The sequence below is a fragment of the Panicum virgatum genome, chromosome 2N (genome assembly GCF_016808335.1).
Source record: "Panicum virgatum strain AP13 chromosome 2N, P.virgatum_v5, whole genome shotgun sequence".
Lineage (NCBI taxonomy): Eukaryota > Viridiplantae > Streptophyta > Magnoliopsida > Poales > Poaceae > Panicum > Panicum virgatum.
This window is the reverse complement of record NC_053146.1, coordinates 3,261,763-3,275,044: the sequence shown is the minus strand read 5'-3', so window position 1 is coordinate 3,275,044 and position 13,282 is coordinate 3,261,763. Positions and strand designations below refer to the sequence as shown.

Here is a 13,282-nt window from a genome sequence, read left to right as displayed (position 1 = left end):
TCATATGCAAATCGGATGTCATAAAGCATATGTTGTCGGCTCCTGTCCTAAGAGGCCGGCTTGGAAAATGGATGTTTGCATTGTCAGAGTTCGATATTCAATATCAGCCTGCAAAAGCGGTCAAAGGGTAGGCACTGGCGGATCTTGTTACAGATAGGATCAACACTGATATTGCTGCACTATTCATTCGTGTTTGGGCTATGTTCTTTGACGGATCGGCTTGTGATGATGGATGCGGTGTGGGAATTCTGTTGGTATCGCCTCGAGGGGCGACTTACTCCTTCTCCATCAGGATGACTGCCCCATGCACCAATAATTTGGTGGAATATGAAGCCGTTTGCAAAGGGATGGAATTTCTCCTCGAAGCTGGTGCAGAAGCGGTGGAAATTTTTGGAAATTCGAAGCTGGTGATTTCTCAGCTCACGGAAGAATATAGATGTGAGAGCGAGACTCTTTTTCCGATATGGATGCAGTGCCGTGAGCTGATGTCACAATTCAGGTACATCAATTTCCACTGGATACGCAGGACTCTAAACAATGAAGCCAATGATTTGGCACAGATGGCTTCTGGGTACAAGAAAACAGCCGATGGAGTCGATGTAGAAGTTCAGTTTCTAGAACCCGGAGACTGGAGAGCCGATATCTTCAATTACTTGAAGGATTCGGCTCGGGGGGCACCCAGAAGGATAAGACTCAAGGCCATGAAGTATGTTCTGATAGGGGATGACATGTTTTACAGGACCTTGGAAGGACTACTGCTTAAATGTCTGGGACCTTCAGAGTCAAATCGGCTCTTGCATAAGGTTCATGAAGGAGCTTGCGGTACTCACCAATCGGCTCATAAGATGAAGTGGCTGATTAGGCGATCGGTTATTACTGGCCCACTATGCTTGAAGATTGCATCAAATATTACAAAGGATATCAGGCATGTCAGAAGTTTGGCAAAATTCAGATAGTGCCAGCATCAGTAATGAATCCTATCATCAAACCGTGGCCATTCAGAGGTTGGGCCATGGACATGATTGGTCATATCAACCCGTCGTCTAGCAAGGGTCACCAATGGGTCTTAGCTGCTACAGATTATTTCACAAAGTGGGTGGAGGCAGTGCCCATGAGGTCAGTAGCGTCAAAAGATGTGATCAGCTTTGTCAAAGAGCACATCATTCACAGATTTGGGATCCCTGAGACCATCACGACCGATGGAGGATCAGTCTTTATATCAGAGGAATTCAAGAAGTTCGCTAATGACATGGGAATTAAGCTGATCAGATCATCTCCATATTATGCCCAAACTAATGGACAGGCTGAAGCATCCAACCAGAGCCTCATCAAGCTCATAAAGAGAAGATCAAGGAAAATAAGGCGAAAGTTGCTCGTGCATACAACAAGAAGGTCAAGCCAAAGAATTTCCAGGTTGGAGACTTGGTTTGGGAGGCAGTATTGCCATTGGGAACTAAAGATAAAAAGTTTGGTAAATGGTCTCCGACTTGGTATGGGCCGTACAAGATTGATCAAGTTTTGCCTGGGAATGCATACATGCTCGAGGAATTGGACGGCGTCAAGTTTCCTGTTGCTGTCAATGGTCAACACCTCAAGAAGTACTTCCCGAGCATATGGGAAAGCGAGTAACGAGAGCCGATGAGATCCATCTGGCTGTACTGGTGAAAGGCCAACACGTTGAGTTGGCCAGTAAAAAAAATGATGAAAGGCCAACACGTTGAGTTGGCCAGTAAAAAAATGATGAAAGGCCAACACGTTGAGTTGGCCAGTAAAAAAATGATGAGAGGCCAACACGTTGAGTTGGCCAGCAAAAAAAAATGAATAAGAGGCCAACACGTTGAGTTGGCTAGTAAAAATACATATGAGAAGCAAGATAGCCGATGTGCGACCATCGACTTAAGATGTTTTTAACAGTCACAAGTTCCAGGATTAACAGGCACTACTAATTGTTTCTTGAGCCTATCTAATTGGTTCAGGAATTCTTCTATGGCATGGATGGCTTCTGTGCGGACGGAGTCTGCTCGTGCTATGATCGCTTCGTCATCCTTGTCATCGCCTGTAACTATCTGCCGACTCAAGGTGCTGATCTCTGCAAACTCTGCTTGTACCTGCTCGGCAATTTCCTGGGTTTATTGTTCGGAGTTTGCAATGGAAGCTTCCTCAGCCTGGATGAGCTTTTTGGTGGTACGAACCTTTTCTTCGAGTTCTGCCAGTTCTTTCTTCAGGAGGTCAAGTCGGTTCATGTTGGCAGACACGTCAGCTTTAGCATCCAGAGTTGCTTTCTTTTGGTTGAGGGCTTTGCACTTTTGAGCTATGACAGTTTTCAGAGAAACTTGAGAACGACGTGCTTCTATTCTTTGTTGAGCTGCCTTCACCTCTGCCCGGAAGAAAGGGAGATGGCCAGCTGGCCAAAGTTTGACTTGAAGTGATTCTGGAAGCTGGGTTTCTATCTGCTCAAGAGTTTCTTTTATCTTGCTGGACTCATCAACCAGAGCAGTGATCGGAGCAGATAGTAGATCCTTGATGAGTTGAAGCTGATGTTCCAAGTTAGCCGATTGCTACAAAGATGGTGTTTTGGCTCCAGGGGCAGTCAGACCCATTGATGATGGGTCAAAGGAAAGCAAACATGAAATATCAAAGCCCTATGGACATATCTGAAGTTAGAGCAAGGTGCGTTTATGAAGCTATCGGCTGTTTCAGAATTGGTTTTGTAATGTTACCTGTTCTGAAGAAGAAGTGTTGGGCGGTTCAAGAGCGATCGTCCTGTTGGAGCTTGTGTTGACATCAAGAGCATCGACTGTATCAGCTTGTTCCTCATTTGCCTCCATCAGTGCATTAGGAGTTGCAGCCATCTCATATTGTTCTGGGCTTTCTGCATTGGGGATGTCTTCAGCTGCATCCTGGAACTAGAACTACAGTCAACCAGAGTACATGTGTGTACAATGAAGAAGAAGTTTTGGGATGATGAGTTACCTGGTTGGTGTTAGACTCTGATGGACTCGGGGAAGCTGGTACTGATTTCTTGATGACTCGCCTTGTGATCATCTTCCTTTTCTTGGTCAAGACTCGGGAGGCAACGCTTGCAGAAGCTTCTCTTCGTTTGGAAGCCGACTGGAGTAAGTCTGGCTGAGTAGTCATTATCACTTTCTTCATTGATGGTGATCCTTTGCAGAAGAGTACATCAGGAGCAGTTGGAAGAAAGTAGAATGGCTCCCCGTTGCTGGTCATAGGTTCTGGACCATCCTGTTGCTGCTAACAGAGTGATCAGGATTAGTCAAGTAAAGGAATGGATGATCTAGAAAGAGTAAAATACATAAATTCAGTACCTCTTCCTTGGGGATTTTGTATTCAGGATCAATTTGTTGTAGTCGAGAGCCTAGAGCTTTTCTGAAAACATGGGTTTTCCACATTCCCCACCATGTGTTAAAATCGATTGATGAAGGATCAAAGGATAGATCGGCTGGTATTGGGATGTGGAGGTCATCGAACATGCTGTAGCATCTTGAGCTGGTGAGACCATCTGGCAGATCGGCTCTGCTCTCCACCAAGTGGGGAATATGGGAGCGGGGAGGGACCTGTCCTAGGCCAAATTGCCGAACTGCTATGACTAGTTGGTAGGATTCATAACCTGGCTTGATGATTCTATTGGAGGTGCTCATGCCGACAGGAAGGAAGCCAGGTCGGATCATTAAAGAATACAGATGCCGAGTGCTATCGTCATCGGCAAAGTTATCTAATCTGAAGGCAGTTGGATTCTCAAAGGATTCAGATTCAGTGAATGGGAAATAGAGTGGATTGTCCAGTCCCTTGTAGAAGATTTTGAATCAGTTTGCTGCATCTGCTGAATTCAGTTTACTGCCAGGAAGACTAAATAAAGCTTGGTCATAGCTAGTACATCTAATTGGTTTGCCACTCTCATCAGGAAAAGAGTTCTTGGTCAGGTCTTGGAAGTTCGGAATCTAGTGCTGAAAGTACAGTTGTGCCCACAACTGAATAAACCACCAAGGACCTCCAGTTCTTAGTTTCTTTTGGTTAAGCAAGTTAGATGTTATCAAATGGAGATATCTGTAAGTTTCTCCAAGGAAAAGTTTGCCTATGCCGATGTGATTGCCATGGGCCAGGTGATAGGCCAAGGGAAGATAGTTCTTAGTTGGAGCTAAAGAAGGGCCACAGAAGATAAAGTGCTCTAGCCAAAGATTTAAGAAGGCTGTGTGTTCCTTCTCAGTCACTGGACCTTTTGTTTTCATGTGCTGACTCATGTAAGTGCCCCAGTTTGTGCAGCTTGCCTTGGAAGAAAGTTTAAAGGGGACTTCTGCCATTTTTGTGGGCAGCTGGATTAGGAGATTCAATGTCTAGGCCAGTGATCATGGTGACATCTAGCAGAGTGGGAGTCATGGGTCCATGACCAAAGAGGAAACAGTTCAGGGCATCGGACCAGAAATAGCCGATGGTTTTCAGAAGATTTTCATCTTTGTCAAGTGTAGACAATGATAAACTAAGTGCATCGGCTATGTTCAAATCCTGCCACAAGGGCATATGAGCTTTTGCTACTCTGCTATACCATGTAATCCAGCTCTCAGGAGGATTAGGCCAGGCTCTTAAGCAGTCGGCCTAAAGGTTCAAATCAGCGCTTTGGCTCACGAAAGGGATCCTATTTGCTTCACTAGAGATTAAATCTATGGGGTTTTCATGAGTTCGTGGGCCAAGACAAAAGGATTTTGGGTTTGAAGGATGCGGCAAAAGGATGTCTGACACCTGAAGTTCAGAAATTCAGAAGTATGCATACGGTGTCAGGTTTCAGGATTTAAAGTTTCAGAGGCTTGCTAAGCTGAAGAAAACTAAAAGGGTTAGGCCGAATATTACCTTCAGGCTGCAGATTGCCGCATCGTCAATTGCAGAGTTTGTCGTCTGAGCTTTAGAATCTGCCATGGTTCAGATCCATTGACTTGGGGTTTGGTTGCTGTGGGTTCTGATTCGAATTCCGGGTGCTTGGAGAGTTCTTGCTCGAATTTGTAGAACTGGGTTTTCGAATTATGCTCAGATTCAAGAGTTCAGTTCAAGGTGGAAATATTACTCTACTCTTGTGCGGGTTGCTTTTAGTTTAAATTCTGTCGGCTCTTGGATATTTATAGAAGCCTGATGCGTTGCCATCGGCTTTTTGGGAAAGTAATCGGACACACATAATTAAAAGAAATTGATTTCATTAAAGGAAAGTTCATTACAAGGAAAGCCGATTGTTACAAAGGAATTAATCCTTCAGCTTTGTGATCCTACGATACTACAGTATTGCCTACATCTACCAGTCGTAGGTATCTGAATGCCTACGGCGCTTCGGGCTTCGCGCCGGTGCGTCTCCGCCGTCGTCATCGTCGTCGTCGCTGCTGCTGTTGCCGTGGTCCTCGGCATTGCTGCTGCTTCGCCCGCCGCTGCTGCTGCTTCCTTCTTCGCTCCCCTCCGTGGGGGCTTTGAGGAATTGGTGGGGGTTATCTCCTGCCGCTGTATCGTCGCTGGAGGAAGAGTCGATCTCTTCGGAGGAGTCGGCTCCCTCCCAGGAGAAGGCGTCGTCTTCACTGCTCTTCAGTTCCTCTTGGAATAGAAACTGGAGGTCTTCTTCTCCTTCAGTTTCAGGCTCGTCCTCCTTGGAGACGACCCCGAAGTCGAACTCCTCTGCATCCCAGTGTAGAGGAGCCAGTGCCTCGTAGGCTGCTGTTGGGTCCCATTCGGGAGTCGGCTCTCGACTCTCCGGGATGGAATCAATGGAGGAGGCGGAAAGGGAAGAAGAAGAAGAGGGAGAGGAGGAAGAGGAGGAATCTCCAAAGGAGTTGGAGCCAGAGGAAGAAGAGATTGCCATGGCTGGTGAAGGATTGGGGTTTTCTGCGCTACTGGCTTTGGGAGGAAGAAGGAGTTTTGCCGTGAAGAAGAGCCGATTCAGGGTGAGATTAAATAGTGAAAAGATGGAAGACAGATCGGCAGCTTCACGTTCAGCGAGGAGCCAGTTGCAGAGACGTTGCATCTTCCTTGGTGGTTGCAGTGTGTTTAATGAGCATTAACGGGAAGATGAAGAGACGGATTGGTTTTGGAACTATCATTGCCAAAACCAGGGGGCATGTGTTATCGCCGTAAATTAACAGGATTAATTTATGGACCGAAAGCAAGATGGGCTTAAAGTAGAAGATTAAAGAAGACTTGTAAATCGGCTCCTGCGTGAGCATTTGGGCCACATGGGCCATGTATCTTTAGATTTAGTTTAAGATTAGAGATAGAGTCCGATCGGGACAAGCTTAGCTTAGATTGTTTCCCAAGTCTCCGAACTATAAATATGTACCCTATGTTATTCATGAAAAATAAGAACGTCATCACGTCTCGCAAACAACAATCTCGGCGCATCGCCACCCCTAATCCTAGGGTTTCATCCAAGTAAGCGCCATGTTGCCCTGATCGTTTCACGCGATCAGGGCAGCGTTGTTCTTGCTTTTACCTTGGTATTACTCGTATTGAAGCATTTTTTATGGCGAGTAATGCTAGTTATCCTGATGTTCGTAGCATGGCTTTTAGTGGATCTGTTGTGCTTCGTTGCTTATCATCTACGAATATCATGTTGTCTCTGTGCATTCACGTTTTAATCTTATACTAGTTCTTGTCGCATAGAATTAGTTGCACAGAGACAACACCCTGCTTCTTTTATATCTAGTAGATCTAATCTGTTATGGTTTGCTCTTATCTCTAAGAGTTGGCGTAATATCTGTTAGATTAGGCCTTGCAAACGGGTTGGATGATCCGGTGGTGTACTAGATGCTTTATCTTAGCCTTAATAGGGATTGTTCCGGGAATCGGCTCTTGCTAGTTCTTAGGCCTCTGTTTTGGGTTTTGGTTTAGTTATCTGTTACGATCGTTAGGCCCAGTCACGTGTAGGATGTTCCGATCTAGCAGTGAAGCTTTTACCATCGTGGATTGGATTGACTAGATTTAATTGAAGCAGCTTTACAATCATTTGCTTTATTCATCAATATCTGGATAGATGCAGATCCGATCTGACACCGGGACTCGATCGGCTCTTTAAAGCCAATGTAAGAGTCGTCCCGGGGAGCCGACCACGGCTCGGACTTATGTTTCCATGTGTTTGTGTATGCAGGCTAATCGTCGCAAGCACGTCCACACCTTCCTGATCGGGTATAGGTCAGGTGGCACGCCCTGCGTCTTCTCAAGCCGCGGCATGTGCTGGAATTGCGGGCCGTCGACGAGGGAGCAGTGCCTGCCAGCGCCCCGGCAACCTCCCGGCTCTTCGTGTTGCCTGTCGCTGCTCGCCGGTGGGTTTCGACCGACAACAGCTATAAAACAAGCATTTGACCTGTATTGAAATTATTCTCTATATGGCTCAAAAAGTTTGGATGTTCTGTTGAGAACATTTGTTTGTTGACCGAACATATTCTCTATATGGCTCAAAAAGTTTGGCATCTTTCTTGTTCTGAACATGTTTATGCAAGTATGATCTCTGCATATCCATCTGGTACTTATTTGAATTATATTGTGGATCCATGTCTTAGTTTTTATTTGGACATGAGCCTACTGTCAATAAAAAAAACTGATAGTAAGGACCCAATAATTTTCACTTCTTTTGGTGCCCCTCTGCACTTCATCCTGATCTTAAATTCTGCTTAATCGTAGATGCAATTCATGCACAATTGAGCGAAAACTCATTGATAACCGTCTCTGTTGCTGAAGATATATCATAAAACATGAATATAGATCTGTTCTAGGAAGCATTATGTTGCTCTTTCATTGATAATCGTCTTTCTCAATGCACGTTCATGGGATGCAGCAGTAAAAAGCTTTCCCAGGGAACACTAGATATAACCCGGTGATCTTTCTTGTTCCAAAGTTTATTTTGGTTACTTGTTTATATAATTTCTTTCACCTGTACCAGCTTTATGTGGTATCAAGATTAATTACTATATTGCTGCTATGTTTCTCTTTATCATCTTATTGCACCTTGGCTTCTGGCAATTGCTATGATGTATGATGGTGTATCTTTGTTAATCCTTTTTCCGGTATTGAATACACTTGGAGCATGAATTACCTTCTGAACCTTCTATCACTTGAGTTTCTTTATAACATTTCATTGCTGGTAGCATTTGGTGCAGAAAAACTTACAATTCTGTTTGGTCTACAGGTTGTGGTTAAAAAGGGCCCATCTTCCCCTCCTTTGTTTGTTCCTGCGTCCCCTCCTCCCTTACTCTGGTGACTATGTACGACTTATTTGTTGCTGTCGATGCCAATTGTGTGAGATACATCTGAGAAAGATTTTTTTACTAAGCACTTGTGCATGCCGATATACATCTGAGAACAAATTTTTTTACTGAGCACTTGTCCATGCCGATGATAATAGTTTTCATTCTGCCTAAGCACTTGTTCAATGCCAATGATGATTTTTCTTATTTCATTCTATAATTTTGCCGAGGCATTGGACATTTTCAATGATGTTTTTTGGATGCTACACTTGAGATGAGGCATTGGACATGTGCAGTGATGGCTAATTTTTTTCATACTAAACATGAGCCGAGGCATTGGACATGTGCAATGATGGTTAATATTTCTCATACTAAACTTGAGCTAAGAGAAAAAATTTCTCAGCTTGAATATGTAAGCTACTAATGTTTTTTCTTCTTATTTGACAAAATACAGTGGTTGATACAATATCAGCTCTACCGATGTCCTTGATATTCTTTCAGCTCATTGATGAACTGTGGAGATTTTTGCTTCGACAGCTGTGGTAAGTATCTGACCAAACATCTTGATTTATACATTTAGTATATGACCTCATTATATATGTATTGGATGCTCTATCACTTGCAATTGCAGTAAGCTGATGATGTACATGTCATTTGTGTCAATGTTGGTGCTCCCTAACTACTTACTGTATTGATAAATTTATGAGAGCAGATTATTTTTATGATATATCATATATGCCATGTAGAAAGCATTGACCTGAGTTTTGTTGATACTCTGTTTTACTGCTTCGGAGCCAGAACAAGAACAAGAATCCGAGCCAGAACCTGAACTATTATGTGCAGTCACACATACAGATGAGTAAAAATATTGAGATTGTCTGCATTCTACTGCTTGTCTGATAAAAAGACAGTAACCTATTCATTCTAATGTATATGAGAATGGCCTGTTTTTTTTTACTGTTTTCAGCTTGGACTTACAGATTTAAAACTTATTTACTTTGATGCTTTTCTTGATTATATTATGTTGCTCTTCTGGGTACTGAATAGATTCTCTTGCTTGATTTATTTTACTGTTGGTTAACTCCCAGTTTGAGTAATATACTTGCTTTCTGCAGGTCACATACTTCAATCTCGGTTCGTTAGGAAATGAAGGGCCACATTTTGGTATGTTTGTGCATTTCATATTAGCTGGTAGTTGCCTCGTGCTAATGAGTTTGGATATCTTAATACTTTGATCATAATAGGAAGAGGCTACATGCATGGTTAAATCTGAAATAGATGCATGATGGATGCAGTCTATGCTACTTTGGCAATTGATCCTCATCTTGAGGCTATGTAGAAAGAGGTGAAGCAGCTCATTGGTATTGATAATTCAAGGGGTGGGGTCATATCAATGGTCTCATCACCCTAGTGGGACGAGGTGCCCCACGAGATGATGAAGATTGTATCAGTTGTTGGAGGGGGATTGTGCAAGACTACTCTTGCCAAGTAGTGTATGATGAGCTTAAACCTCAACTCGATTGTGGGGCCTCTGTTTTGATTGGCCGAAATCCTGGTTTAAAGAAAGTTTTTATGGATATTCTTTCAGATCTTCACCAGGGGCGACAATAAACCTGTTGACGCTCTTTAATGACACCTTTTAGTGTTGTTTTGGTGTGGTTTTCATACTCATTCTTATACTAACCCGCCACTTGGCACATGAAATAACCCCATTTTTGCATATGTATCTGGTTTTGGAACAATGTTTTTTTTTGAAGGAAAATGGACCTAAATTAACTACTTTTGCACAATGCTCAAAACCATGGACGGGAGCCCAGAACTCACTTAGGAAACAGGCCTCGAAAAGGGCCCAGGGCACCCCAAATCCAAGCCTAAACACCTAGCCTGCCCCGGTCCGAAGCCCATTAGCACCCCCCTTCACAAAACAAGGAAAGTTGTTGACTAATTATGAGAAACACACTACTACTAGTATAGATTAGCTAGCTTATCCACAGATGGAAAGACAGAAGCTAGCAAACGCCTCCATGAAGGTCTGGGCCGGCCTCGCGTGGTGGAGCTTGCTGCACGAGCCGTCCTTGCACAGGAAGACCACACCCATCCTCTCCATGTCCTCCGCCTGCACCTCCTCCTCCTTGGCGCCCCGCTCCTCGACGACGGTGACCTTGCACCGAACGGCGAAGCAGTCACCCTTCAGGAACCTGGAGTCGCCACCTTCGAGGGTCCCCGGCGCCGATGAACCTAGGGAAGCCCCAGGACTTGCCCGGCTGGAAGGGGGAAACCTGCAAGCGCTTCCGGTGCCGGCACCAGAGCGGCAGCAGCGGCCATTGGTCGACCAGCTCGAACTCAACCTCGGCGTGGACGGCGGTGCTCCCGGGGTCGGCGAGGGACAGGTACACCGAGACGAAACCGGCGTCCTCCTTGTGCGCCCCGTCGAGGTAGCAGCGGATCTTCCAGGTGTGGCCGCCAGCCCTGAACTCGCCGGACAGGAGGGGGCTGCCGTTGTCGCCGTGCGTGCACTTCAGCCACGAGTAGCCCTCCACCTTGAGCATGTGGTGCCCGGTGTCGACTGACCTCGCGGCGATGCTGGACATGGTCACCTCCTCCGGGAGCAATATGCGGATTAGGTCATCGTCCTCGGCACCGGCAGCTAAGGGCGCGTACAACGGGGACATCGCCGCCGAATAATCGATCGAGAGAGAGAGAGTTCTCGAAGCGTGACGGCGACGTATGCGTACGTATTCTACGATCGATGCAACGAGACTTGGCGTTTGAAGATTTATTTATATTAATTAATGCACAGAAGATACCAGCTCGATTACTATCGCTTCTTTTTCTTAAGTGTTATCCTTGTTTGTTAAGGATGCACAATGCGCGAGTACAAGTAGTACTCGAGGTGATAATAGATTGACTTATCTAGTACTCTTATCGTAATCCAATTTGATATCTTTATAAACTGTATTATTTGCTTAAAATTCTGGCACACGACAAAAACATATTTCCACATGGTAAAGCCTTTGTCTTGTGCAACACACGACAAAGATCTTACATTATTAAATTTTTTAGTCTCTTTACCACCTCTACTATAATTACTATACGAATACGACATGGTCTATGCCTACCACGTAGGGAAGGAATTACAGTCTTATACCATGGAAAAAAACAAGCTTATATTATTATATATACCATATACAAATGATATATATATATATATATATATATATATATATATATATATATATATATATATATATATATATATATATATATATATATATTGCACGGAAACCGAAATGACACTAGCTTGGATCCTGCGTGATAAAATCCTCGCGTGAATCTCGTGAACTCCTATCGTTTCCATCGCCGGCCCTAGGAAGCTAAGCTTGCGCGCGCCCGCGTCTCTTTGCGCTCGATCTGCCATGCCGGCGTCGACGGCCATGCCGCCGCCGCCGTGCGACGAGGAGGTGCTCACGATGACCGTCGGCTCCTACTCGGAGGCCACGAAGCTGGCCAACGGCAGTTGCATCAAGTCTGCCCCGGTCCACGTCGGCGGCCACTCCTGGCGCGTCGTCCTCTACCCCAACGGGAGGCTCGTCGGCACCACCGGGTTCATGTCCCTCTACCTCCAGATGGACGAAGATGAAGGAGGCGGCGGGGCAGCCGCCGCCGCCGCAGCCGGGGACGACGTCCACGTGGTGTTCATTTTGATGATGCGCGACGTGGGAGGCCGGGCGCGGTATCTCACGTCCGGCAAGGTCGCCGCCGCCTTCGGCCGGAAGGGGGACGCGTGCGGCAACGAACGCTTCGTCTCGCGCGAGCACTTCGTGGAGTTTTTCAAGAGCGGCGATCGCTTCGCGATCCGACGCGAATGCGACCTCACCATTTTTCCGGCGGGCAGTCGGCCAGAGCTCGGAGCCAGCCGCCGAGGTGTCGTCGTCACGCTCTCTAGCCACTCGAGTCCATCCTGCGAGAAGGCACCGCCGCCAACAACGCCTGCCCCGGTGAATCCATCCGTCGGGAGGCCAGCACCACCGCCGTCATCTACCTCGCCGGCGCCATCTGATGGGCCGAGGGGACAGCAGCCGCCGGAACCGCCCGTCCTGAGGGCCAGGGCGCCGCCGCTGTCCGGGCTGCACGCGGATCTAGGCCGCCTCCTGGCGACGAAGGAAGGGGCAGACGTGGAGTTCGAGGTCGGCGGCAAGATTTTCGCCGCGCACAAGTCCGTGCTCGCCGCCCAGTCGGCAGTTTTCAAGGAGGAGTTCTTCGGCCCGACCAAGGAGAAGGACACCAGCTACGTGCGCATCAGCGACATGCACCCGGAGTCGTTCAAGGCCCTCCTGCATTTCATGTACACCGACTCGTTGCCGGAGATGACCATGAATTCACTGAAAGAGGGGGCCGTGCTCGCCGAGGATCTCCTCATCGCCGCCGGCCGGTACAACCTGAAGGATCTCAAGTCACTGACGGAGAACAAGCTGTGCAGCCATGTCGGCGTGAGCACGGTCCTGCTGATGCTGGCAATAGCGGAGCAGTACCAGTGCTGCAAGATGAAGAAGATGTGCCTAGGGTTCATCGGTTCTAGAGCCAACGCGTGGGCGATCATTGCGACGAACGACATTGAGAATCTGGCAAGAAGCAGCCCCTCTGCCGTGAAGGATGTGATCGTTGAGATTTTGGACACAAGGATGGCGAGGAGCAAGCGTCTCATCAAAGCTTTCATTTTTGCTTGCTGTTTCCAGATGCTTCTTTTGGTGTTTATTTGGTATTTTTAAAAAAAACATTAGAGATGCAGAGGTCACTCTTTTCTTAGTTTCAGCATACGTTGTAATCGTGTGGTACTTGTCATTTTTCAATAAATGTTGTGAGCTTTATGTTTCCCTATAGTAAAAAGTTTGGTTTAATTTACACCCTCAAACTATCACAAAAGTTCAATTTTCAACCATCAACTATGAAATCGGATAATAGAGACCATCCAACTGTTGAAGCCAGACAAATTTAGCCAATTAGGTGGTTTTCCATTTTGTGAGAACTAAAACTATTCAAATTTCAACTAAAAA

General features: G+C 46.0%; 1 protein-coding gene across 1 annotated transcript; it reads left to right on the top strand.

Annotated features, from left to right (window-relative positions):
- The first annotated feature begins 11,644 nt into the window (after positions 1-11,644).
- Positions 11,645-12,997, top strand: LOC120659143 (BTB/POZ and MATH domain-containing protein 2-like). Its single transcript, XM_039937192.1, has one exon. It carries the CDS (start codon positions 11,645-11,647, stop codon positions 12,995-12,997), a length of 1,353 nt encoding a protein of 450 aa, XP_039793126.1.
- Positions 12,998-13,282: the final 285 nt, after the last annotated feature.

Coding starts and splice junctions, on each gene's coding strand:
- LOC120659143 (XM_039937192.1), top strand. CDS start 11,645: ATGCCGGCGTCGACGGCCATGCCGCCGCCGCCGTGCGACGAGGAGGTG.